Source organism: Felis catus, chromosome C1 (genome assembly GCF_018350175.1).
Source record: "Felis catus isolate Fca126 chromosome C1, F.catus_Fca126_mat1.0, whole genome shotgun sequence".
NCBI lineage: Eukaryota > Metazoa > Chordata > Mammalia > Carnivora > Felidae > Felis > Felis catus.
In genome coordinates this window covers 142,945,510-142,957,670 of record NC_058375.1, presented here as the reverse complement: position 1 = coordinate 142,957,670, position 12,161 = coordinate 142,945,510, and the positions used below count along the sequence as shown (strand labels likewise).

At 39.1% G+C, this 12,161-nt stretch overlaps 1 protein-coding gene across 14 annotated transcripts in view; it reads right to left on the bottom strand.

Annotated features, from left to right (window-relative positions):
- FMNL2 (formin like 2) overlaps positions 1 to 12,161 on the bottom strand; it is a 312,817-nt gene that overhangs the window by 129,401 nt on the left and 171,255 nt on the right. For all 14 annotated transcript variants that reach the window (XM_045033816.1, XM_045033815.1, XM_045033820.1 and 11 more), the window contains exon 2: positions 2,309 to 2,392. In XM_045033816.1, coding sequence (XP_044889751.1) covers positions 2,309 to 2,392 — 84 coding nt within the window. The remainder of the gene's footprint in view (positions 1 to 2,308; positions 2,393 to 12,161) is intronic.

Here is a 12,161-nt window from a genome sequence, read left to right as displayed (position 1 = left end):
CTGAGACAGCCAGGTGTCCCCTCCTTTTTTTCCCCAATTTTTTTAAATTTATTTTTACTTTTGAGAGAGAGAGAGGAAGAGCAAGCATGCACATAGGAGAGGGACAGAGGAAGACAATCCCAAGCAGGCTCCACACTCGGCACAGAGCCCAATTCAGGGCTCGATCTCACAACCTGAGCTGAAATCAAGAATCAGATGCCTAACCGAATGAGCTGCCTCCTTTAAAATGTTAGCATTAACTACATTTTACAACTGAGGAAAAAATGAAGATTATGTAAACAAATACTTTACTTTTTAATTTTATGTTGTAAATTTTCAAATATACACCAAGTTGAGAGTTTAATAGACCCCAACATATCCCAACACCACGACTGAACAATCATCAAGAATTTCCCACATTTCCTTATTTTAATCCTTTTTTGTTTTCCTTTGCTGAAGTATTTTACATCCATATTCCAGTCATATTCCATTCCTACATCAGGACACATTTCTTTAAAAATAAAGATAGATTTTTTATACAACCACAATGCCAAAATCAAACCTAACCAAGTCAACAATTTCTTAGAATCATCCGCTAATTTCTTTGGAGAAACTCTCCAATTTTCTTTAAAAAAGTCTTTTTATAGTTAGTTTGTTCTTATCAAGACCCAAAAAGATCCACACACACACATTGTTATTTCTCTTAAATTCTCCTCCCCTCTTTTTAGCCTATCTTTGATTGTTGCAAAAGCAAATATATTTTTATTTGAGATATAACTCATACACCATAAAATGCACACTCTTAAAGAGGTGTACAATTTTACTCTATTTGCAAGACAATGCAACTATCACCACAATATAATTCCCGCCACCAAGTAACTTGGTGTCATTTCCATCACACCCAAACAAAACAAAAACAGAAAACACAGAAACAATTGCACACCCATGAATAGCCACTCCCTTCTCCCTTCCAGTTCATGGCAATCAGTAGTCTATTTTCTCTATGGATTTTTCTATTCAGGACATTTCATACAAATGGAATTTTTTTTTTTTTACATTTTATTTTTAAGTAATCTCTCCACCCAACATGGGACTTGAACACATAACCCTGAGATCAAGAGTTGCATGCTCTACTGACCAAGCCAGCCTGGCACCCCACCATATAAATGGAATTTTAAAAGCAAATACATTTTGAGAGGCCACGAGGTTAGGTGCCATAGATAGATATAGGTTAGGTACCAAATATAAATATCTGACATGGTCCATGTAGATAACAAGACAAACATTCCACCAATAAACATCGATATCTGACATTTACCATATGAATGCTTTAAGCTCATAGTTTTTACCTTTCTCCTCACAAACATAAACAGGAGAAATGATGTTTAGGTGTGTGACACACCAATGGGTTACCCATATGTGACTAAAAGCTTTCTGCTGCTACAATTTTCTAAATTACTGATGGTTAATCTAACATAGCAGTTCACCATAGTGATAATGTGGGCAGGCAAGGCTTGGTACCTAAGTTACAACCACCTGCCTTCCTTCCTCTCTCTCTCTCTCTCTCTCTCTCTCTCTCTCCCCACCGCCACCCCCCTCTCTCAGGAAAGCCTATCAAACTGCAAGCCAGAGAAACAGATACAACCTGTAGTTTTTATTTATTGCTCAGTAGCTCATGCATATACTTGAGTACTTTATGAGGAAGGGAGCCAAGAGCAGTGGGTAAGCATACAACTCCCTGAATCTGCATGTTTTCCAGAATCAGACCACCTAGGCCATTTTACCATTAAACAGCTAGGTCACCTTCAGCAATGATTTTTTTTTTTCCTCTGTTTTCCCCATCTATCAAATAGGGATATGAATGCATACGACTGCTTTGAAAATTAAATACAAAGCTCTTATGAAGAAAATCTACTGGGGCGCCTGAGTGGCTAAGTTGGTTATACATCCGACTTCAGCTCATGTCATCATCTCAAGGTTTGTGAGCTGGAGCCCCGCTTTGGGTGAGCACAAACCCCACTTCCAGCTCTACCCTAACAGAGTGGAGCCTGCATGGGATTCTCCCTCCCTCCCTCCCTCTCTCTCTGAAAAATAATAAAAATAAATAAGGAAAGGAAAAAGGAAAAAGGAAAAAGAAAACGAGGAAGAGAAAGAAAAAGGAAAAGGAAAAGAAAGGCACCTAGCTTTACCTTTGGTCATAAGAAATATGAAGGCAACAAGTCACAAAACAGAAATCCATGCATATCATAGAAACAGTCTATCGTATTTAGAGAGGAAATTGATTTTTCTTCTTTTATTGTTTCTTGATAAAAGCATCACTGTGTCTTACCTGATCACAAATCAGCTCCCACTTTTTCTCATTATCGTACTGCCGCAGTAACCTGGCTTTGTCAGGGGGTAGGTTCATAGCATTCTGTAAAAAGAAAAGGAAAGAGGTCACATTCCACAGCAGGCTGCTAATGGGTGGCTAACTCACAGGCAGACCAAAGAATACAATAGTGGGTCTTTCAGGACTTCTATACAATTCCTAGCATCTAATTAAACCAAAACACCTACAGAAGTCATTTAAACATCGAATCAGTTTAATGGACTAGAGAATCCCTGAAGTCCTATGCTAGATCTGAGGTGGTCTGCTTTCAACTATCAGACTTGCATTTCACCAAAAATAATACATTATGTCTTCATTTAATAGTATGCTCCCACTCTACTCATTGAGAACATATGACCCCAATTTCATTTTAAAGCGCCGCAGCCCCACCCGACACACAAAACACCAAAAAAAAAAAAAAAAAAAAAAAGCAAAAACAAAAAAACCAACTCAATGACCAGAATCATTGACAGACAACACCAATGTTTACTTTCATAGATTATTTTAACTAAAAGAGTACGTTAAAAAAGAAAGAAAGAAAAAACTGAAAACAGTGCGAGTGGCTTTTGTTACCTCTGGGAGATGAATGTACTCCTTCAGGACGTGTGTTAACATTAGCAACCATGATTCCCGGGTTAGCTATATTGGTTATAAAGCTGGGTTTGCAGTGAGACACTGACCACGAGCTCAAGGAGATGTCTAGACATCGGAACTCATACAGACCTCCTTCTGTCAATACAGCACACCTCTTGCAGTGTTGGTCATGGATTTGCGCCCACATTCACATGTTTTTAGTCCAATATCCCAAATGACCAATTACAAACTTTTTCAAGATACTTGGCTTGGGTCTGAGGTGAGATCTTTGGCCACAGAACAGGGCAGAGTGAGAGAGCTCCAGAAGGAATTCATATCCGCTCCTTTGGCCTCCCTAAAGTTTCCATGCTCTAAATTGAGCTAAGTAGTCAATTAATGCTGTACGTCTTAACTGTCTATGTATCCCCTCATAACAATGCTCTAAATCATACGTATCCCTAAATTAACAATGCAGATCCTTGCCTGGGTCAGTATTTGAGTAGACACATCCAAAGGTCTTCAACTTTTAATGCTAGAGCCCTTAGCTCTCTGAAAAATATGGCCTATAGAGAAGCAATTCAACATGCCACAGTTACTGTCTCATATCATTCAGTGGAATACATTTAATAGAGGCAAGGATGGGTGAGTTACTCTGACTTAATGATAGAGAATTAACTTTTATAATTTTGAAGATATAAGTCAAGCATTTTCCTTTAAGCTCAATTTGGCATCCAGAGTGGGGATGCCTAAGGAAACGGTAGATGTAGACCACCTACTAATTTGAGTCCAATCCAACAGAATACTACTATTTTCAATTGCCCCCAAAGCTGATAACATATACAGAAGAGTTTTGGACTTCAAAGTTTGCAATGGTATTGCCAAGGCTTCTCCATAGAAATATCTAAAATGGGGAAATGTTTTCCTATCACCTATCTCCACAGAATATCTCCTTGAACTAGAAAGAAAAATAACTACTTGTATTTATGCGTAATTACAGCTTTACTAGGTTGAAGAACCACCCTTGGGACAAGACAAAGAAGAATTCCATGTCTACCTTTCTGAGGGGAACCAATGTTATTGACCATTAAATAACCAGTCCATCATTGCTTATTTGTACCCTAGAGATGGATTATTTCCCCCTAAACTGATTTTGACCCCCACATTAATACTCTTGGGTGTAATTATGCATTAAATAAAAACAGTAAGATTATGAGGTAAGTTAAATGAGTTTTTCTGAGTCCTTATTAATCTCTTGAGATATAAAGGGGATAAGAAAAAGAAGGCCTGAACTCCTCCAAGGTGTCAGGCACTGTATGAAGCACTTCACATAAGCTCATACAAATCTTTGCAACAAGGTCATGAGATATAAATTTCCCCAATTTATGTATGGGAAAGTAGACCTCAGAGAACTTGGTTAACTTGCTCCTAGTTGTACAGCTTTACATGAGCACCACAAAACCCAAATTGAGTCTGTCAGGCTCCCAAAAATAAACACTAAAAATGCACCTTTTCTTTTCAGCAAGGCAACACGGTAATAACTGACTTTCTGTTAGTACTCTACCAGACACTCAAGTAGAATCAATTTGCAAACACTGCTACGGGAGTTAGATGGAGTCCCTGTTATTGCCTTTCTATCTAAATCAACTTTTGTTTTAATGGAACAGTCTTTCATTCAACAAATGTTTCTGAAGCATCAGCCTTATGCAAGCTCTGTACCGCATGGTGCACTGGGGAACCAAACAGATATGGGCCCCACCAAGCATCATAGCATGGTGGGGGAGATACAAATGAAACGAACTCATCTTCTTAAACTCTGTTAAGTCTTGACAGAGATTATCATAGGGCACTTTAGAATGGTCCATCTGAAAAGACCCCTCAGGAAAAAGTAACAATTTAACAAAAAATGAGAAGGACTGAGCCAGGTCAAGAGTGGACAACAGCATACTGGGGAGAGGAAATGGGGAAAAGACACTAAGTCAGGAAGCAGCTTGGCACATCAAAAAGCCAAAAGACAGTCATTGTGAGTGGAGACAGAGTAAGAGAGGGAATGAGGGGAAGATAAAGCTGGAGAGCCAAGTTAAGGGTGTATCATGCCCAGCCACGTAGGCCAAGATAAATACCTTTTATTTATCGACAGTACAACAGCAAACCATTGAAGACTCATAAGCATAAGACGATATAAGCAAGTTACGTTTCACAGTGACGATCCTATGTGTATGTGGGGAACTGATTAGAAACAGCCAAAGTGGAAGCAGAGGCCAACAGTTCAAAGGTATGATTGTGGCTTGGACAAGGCCAATGACTCAAATGAAGGAAGGTGGATAGATGTCAAAAATATTAACTGCAATTGTTTGATTAGATATAAAGGCTAAGGGAAGATGTCACAAATTAATATTATGCTTCTACCCTGAGTCACCAGATGAATGGAGCATACCATAAAAGGCAGCACAGGTCTAGAGGAAGTGGTGAAGAAGAAGACTTCTAAGTGACCCCTTTTAGGTCTGAGATAGCTCTGACACATCCTGAAGAACAGTCAGGCAACAAGTAAACACATGATTCTGAAGGTCGAGAAAAAGGTCTACATCTTTCTGAATGAGAAGAGTCATGATAAGTGTTTTTGAGCTTGCTGACTAGTTATTATCTGGAAAAGATGCTCAGCGTCAACACATCAAAACCAGTACTGCACTTGGTAATCATTCGCCATGCATCTGAAATAACTTCTTCCACGGGTCAGTCCTCAGAACTGCTGAGGCATACAGTGCACATCTTAATAATTCTACAGGGACCAAGTAGCAGCAGCTCTATTCAAAAGCAGACACTCCACAGAGGCCTGGCTAGAGTCCAAGGATGTTGCGATTAGCTGGTAATAACTGCCCTTAAAACTTTTTTAGAACGATCTCATTACTTTTGCATTGCACAAGGCAGGACTCTATAGTTCAAGCTAAATGTTTGGACAACTCTACCTCATCCATACTTTGTGTTATCTGTGACATAGGACTCTCTTCTCCTTCCTTTCATCCATCTATCCATCCAGTATTTACTGGGCTTTGACCATGGGCCAGAATATTTGCACTCTAGGAATAGAAGAGATTTTAATCATAAAGTTGCTGCACTCAAGTACATGCCAAGCATCCACTGAAGACATACGATATTTGAGTTGAAAAGTTTAGTGGCTGTTAATTATTTCTCAATCATACAAGTTCCTAGCTAAGATAAATTAGAGCATCCAAGAACATTTTTCTGTACTGACATGTCGCTTTCCTTCCTTTCAACCATGCAAACTTTTAAGAATCAGCTCAAATACCATGTATCATCAGAACCTTCCCCCAACAATTCCAAGACGACATACCCTCTTGGGCTCCAGCGGCCTGGTACACATGTCTCCATTACAGCAATTCGCACACTATAATAATCTGTTTGCCCACCTCAATTCCCCACTGGACTAAGTGCTTCAAGGACAATTTCTCCCATTAATCCCCAGTGTCTAGCACAAACTATAGCAAATAGTAAGCACTAGGCAGGTTGCTAAATAAATGAAATGCAACCTAACTCAGTAATACTGTTCAGTCTGAAAATATCTTCACTGACAGAGGATTTATGCTTCAGCTATTAAAGTCTATACACTAAAGAGTGCTTCTGTTCATTATAAAACCTCAATGATAATGTCTATTACTCATTAGTAATTATCCTACAAACAAGAATTCATGGGGAAAAAAATCTTCAAGGTCAACTCTGGTGACAATTCCCTAAAAAGAAAAATCATGTTGTAGGCATTCTTCTGCCACACATAATAAATCATGGGACCGGAACTTCATTTTGTTTTGTTTTTATTGCCAGTAAATTCAGATCAACATCTACTGTAACAATTTATCTACCGCAAGTTGTAGTTACATTTATCGTCTATATTCTGGTTTTCTGCTTAACTCTATTTTATATTATTTTTAAGTGGGCTTTACATCTTAAAACCTTTTGAGAAATCAAAGGAAAATAATGATGGAGACATTAATTATGGTTAAAAAGAGTCTATGATAGTCTATACATCTGAAGTCATACTTACAGACAGAATGAAGGTACCCAAATTATTCTGAACCTAATAAACCCATGTCCTAGGAATATAACTTTCTGACATCAGCTCTTATCTTAGGTTCATGGGAACACTGAAAAACTTGCACAACATCCTTCTTTTTCCCTGATATCCTTGAGGCTCATGTTGAGAAACCCACAGTGATATGCAAACACACGGTAGTGAAAGTGAGCCCTATCAAATACATCTTATGTAACCATAATACACCTTTGTTCTCATAATCTCTAAATTAAAACTTCCAAGTATTAAGTCACCAGATTCAAAAACAGAAGCTCTTTTATTCCATAGCCACCTGCATAGAGAAAAACAAAGAAACATGGACTTCACAAGCCATGTCTCCTATGGAAGCAAGGAAAAGCATGTCACAGGAGAAACAGCTCAGGCGTTCTTAAGCAATAAAAGGTACAGAAGTTTCAGGGGAACTGAAAAGAAGAAACAATTATTTTTTTTTAATTTTCAGTAAAAACATACATACACCTAATATAAAATTTGCCCTTCCAACCACATTCCAACCACAGTTCAGAGGTGTGAACTATATTTAGTGCTGATCTCTAGAACTCTTTCATCTTACAAAACTGAAGCTCTATATGCAAATAACTCCTCATTTCCCCCTCCCCAGAACCATTACCTTTTCCTACAGAAAAAACAGGCAGGAATTGGGATGGATTGCCATAAATGACTGGGCAGCACAGGCTGGACTGGGATCGAAGGAGACAGTATGGGGCAGGGATTTATTAGTTGGGTTCTGGAGTTGTACTGGCTCGATTATAACTGTGACTCTACCACTTATTATTGGTGATCATAGGCCACACAATTTGAATCAAAAGCAAATGAAAATGAAAGTCACGAATTGAAGAAGCCAGTAACTGTCATTTAAAATAGAAGGTCAGAATCAAAGCTGAGGGTTAAAAACAACAAGATGTACCATTTACTGATGGTCTCTCAGGCACTCTGGCTCTCTGCATGCATTAGCCAATTTAATCTGCTTTATAATCCTGACAAGTAGGTATTATCTTCTCCACTTAACACAGAAGAAAACTGAAGGACAAGGAGATTAAGTAACTCTTCCCTGCAGGAGAGAAGTGACAAAGCCAGGACTCAGAAGAGTATCTCTGTATGATTGATCACCCCCTTCCCATGACACTTAAGTGTTTCTATATCATGACCTGTCTCAACGAAACAATCCAAGAATTCTACTTGAATATCCAGAAACTTGATCATAAACATATAAAGTTAAGATGAAAATGCACATTATTTAAGCTATTAATATTTTCGAGCATATACTAGGATTTTTTTAAGTTTATTTATTTTGAGAGAGAGAGTGCAAGTCAGGGAGGGGCAGAGAGAGGGGAGAGATAAGAGAATCCCAAGCAGGCTCCGCACTGTCAGTGCAGAGCCTGATGTGGGGCTTGAACCCACAAACTGTGAGATCACGACCTCAAGTCAGACACTTAACTGACTGAGCCACCCAGGCATTCCAAAATACTGGTATTTTAACATGTCTTCAATATCTTTAAAAAATATGAGCTAGAATCCCCCAAAAGGGTTAGGTGGTCAAATCTACAGGTAGCCAGGTACTCTAGCAACTCAGGAAACACTTAATAAGCCCCAATAAAAACCAAACAAAGGTCGAGATACAAATATGAGGTAAACTCGGGCTTCAGAGAAGCACAAGGCAAGATGAGTACATTAATACAAAACAGAACTGGTTACATAATATAATCAAACCTTTTTTATTTGATTTGATACTTTTTGTCGTTTTGTTAAAGGAAAATGACTGGGCTTAGATGTGTGAGGAGGGCAGTAAAGAAGGGCATTTTATGGCATAATATGGTTTTTAATATTTGGCCTCTGGAGATGGGCCACCTGGGTCGTCATCTTAACTGCACTACTCATTAATACTGTAATCTTGGGTACATTACTTAAACTGAACCTCAATTCCCTGAAGATTAGTGGTGATCACCACGAGAAGCCATGGTGACAACGGTAATAATGAACTACCTGCCTCATAGAGTCTGAGAAAAATTAAGTTGGATAACACATATAGCACAAAGTGTACATGGAAGATACTAAATAGGTTAGATCTTATTATTCTCACTACTTTAGGTGAAGGGAGAGAGTGAACAGACATACGAATGTAGGAAAAGGCAGAGGACTGTGCACTATACAGAATAAACCAGAGGGTAAGGAGGGGATAGTGTGAGTTAGAAAGGCCAGGTCCTCGACATGAGAGCATAGCATTTCAACTTTACTTGACAGGCAGTGAGAATCCATCAGCCCAAGAAATATCTAGGAAAAGCAAGCCTTTGGGGTCCTCAAGATAAAGGGTTTCTCTGTGCATCACTAAGTAATGTACCAATTCTCCCATGAGTTCACTTTAAAACTGCAACATCTTAGGGCAGCAGAGGGAGGCTGCAAATTCAATACATAGCCGGCACCTCTATTCAGCCAACCTCCAAACCATTTCCTTCCAGTTCCAAGCAACTACCTGACACCGTAAATTTCAGTATCCTCCTAGCCTAGAGGATGTTGCTAAAATACATTCAGCATCTTTCCTGGCACAGGACTCAGGCAGTCAGCCCAACAGTCTCCACAAGGAATCATCAGTCAGACATCTTTCACTGCCACTTTATTTGTATTTAATCACTGAGGGTATTAATATCATTTGCTGCAGCCAGAAAAGCCTACAACAGGAGAAATCAGCCTGCTCCCTCATCTAGTTTCATCTTCAAAATAAAATGTGACTAGAAAGCAGTCCTTTCTGGGGAACTGGGACAATGAGACCTACCTCTAACCTCCCATTCATGATTTTAGTTACACCTGTTTTCTTGGAAGGCTTTCTTCTAAGGACTGAACTAAATACAAATAACTCTTCCACAGCATTTTTATAATAAGTATGGGGCTAGAAGGGAAGCTTGTAGTATTTTAGTCCTATTCTGTCTCTTATAGGTAACCACACACTCTCAAAAAACTAAAGGCAAGGTCCACATTCATGTAAGTGGTTATTATCAGTACTAGAACCTGGAATCCAGGCCAATAGGACTATTACTGTTTTTTTTTTAATTTTAGAGAGAGTGAGAGTGTGTGTGTACATGTGGGAGAAGGGCAGAGGGAGAGAGAGAATCTCAAGCAGGCTCCATACTCATCGCAGAGCCCAACTTGGGGCTCGATCCCATGACTACGCAATCATGACCTGAGCCAAAATCAAGACTCGGATGCTTGACCTACTGAGCCACCTCCCAGGTGCTCTGTGACTGCTTCTCTTTTTCCATTATCATGAAAGGAGGCCCACTTACATCTACTGTGTGTGTGTGTGTGTGTGTGTGTGTGTGTGTGTGTACACAGATACGTGTATATTCTAGAAAAGTAAATCACATAATGCAGGTCAAGTATTTAGCAAAAAATCCTGTACATGCTAAGTACTCAATATATATTAGATAGTGTTACTCTTATTATCATCAGCAGTTTAAGGAATATGACTACAATGCTTGAATAACTATTCTGCTTTAGTAAGCCTCTGTCATACCCCAACTACACAGGTTTTCTTCTATCATAATAAGTACCAGCACTTGCCATTGTCTCCATCATTCCTCCTTGACTCAGGGCTTTGTATTCATAGAACAACTCATTTTATTTGCAAAATTACGAATCTCTAGAAAATTATGTTTTTACCAGTAAACACTAACACAAAAAACTTCCCAAATCCTCATGTAAATTGTCTACTGCTTTAAATTAGTCACACGTTCACTGCCCTTTGCAAATGGGAATAAACAAGTATTGCTATACACACACACACACGTATATATATTTATAGTGTTTCTATTTAATTGCAAGGCCATTATCATCAACATGAGTAAAGCTAGGTGGGAAAGCCCATCTTACCTAAAGAATAGAAAGGCAGAACTATAGTAGTCTAAGCCAAGTTTTCCTATAGGCCACCTATCTACTACTACTTTGCAGCTTAAGTGATTCAATACCCAACAGATACCAACAAAATCACACATCCCTCCTCTCTGGCCTTCATGCCAACTCCTGAAATACAGATTCTAGTCATATTTAAATTTGAAGGGAATAATGGAAAGCAATACTCAACTTCTTTCACACATCATATCTGTCATTAGAAGCCTGAGGCCTGATAGGTCCCAGACATATTTTCGAATTCAAACAGTTCTTTACCAATTGTCCGCCAACTACTGTGCCAAGAGCTATGTCTACCTGCACAAACTTGCATACTGGGATGGGGGAGTCACACAAGAGGCCACACTTAAGATGTTAAAAAATTACTTCATGGGCAACCACTTGACAACATAAGGGCAAATGTATTCAAGTGCTGGGATTTCGGGCACAGACCAAAGTGGATCAAAATCCAGAGAAAGGGTTCATATTCCACTGATATGTTGTTAACTTTCTATGACATATGATTCTTCAGAGTAAAAACATTTTGAGAATTACAGACACCAAGCTCTAATTATAACACATTAGATAGCCAGATTCCACTACAATCAAGCCCTAAGAATGTGATCTCTATCACCTGCTGACATGAAACAAGCTTATTTTTTCATCCTGTCCAATTCCTCTGATGCCTTGGCCTCATTCTCTCCCAACACTTTCCCAGCAACATGCCTTAATTTCCCTTCATAGATCATTAGGGTCACTGTTAGTCTCCTTCTCCCCTTACCAATTACTCTGGAAAAGACTACTGAACCTGGTTCCATATTCATGGTTAGCCCAACTTACTGGCTCAAATTCTTCAATCTTAGGATGAGTATCATCAAAGGAAGAAAATAATTCAAGTTTACGTTCCACTAACATCACACCTTCTGAGACAGCATGTGAAAAATTATGCTGTTGACTTAAAAATGAAGATTTCTACCACAACCAGGACCAAAAACTACAGCCTGAAATCTATAGCTCCTCATTTGTACACAGCTGTGACTTCTAGGACAGACTTGCTGTCATAGGCAGAATAATGGCTCCCAAAGATGTCCTCAAGCTAATCCCAAGAACCTATGAATGTTTCCTTACACATTAAGAGGTTACTTTAGACGCGACTAAGTTAAGAATGTTGAGATGGGGTGGGGCGGGGGGGTGAGGGCACCTGGGTGGCTCAGTTAGTGAAGCGTCTGAGTTAAGCTCAGGTCACAATCTCACAGGTTG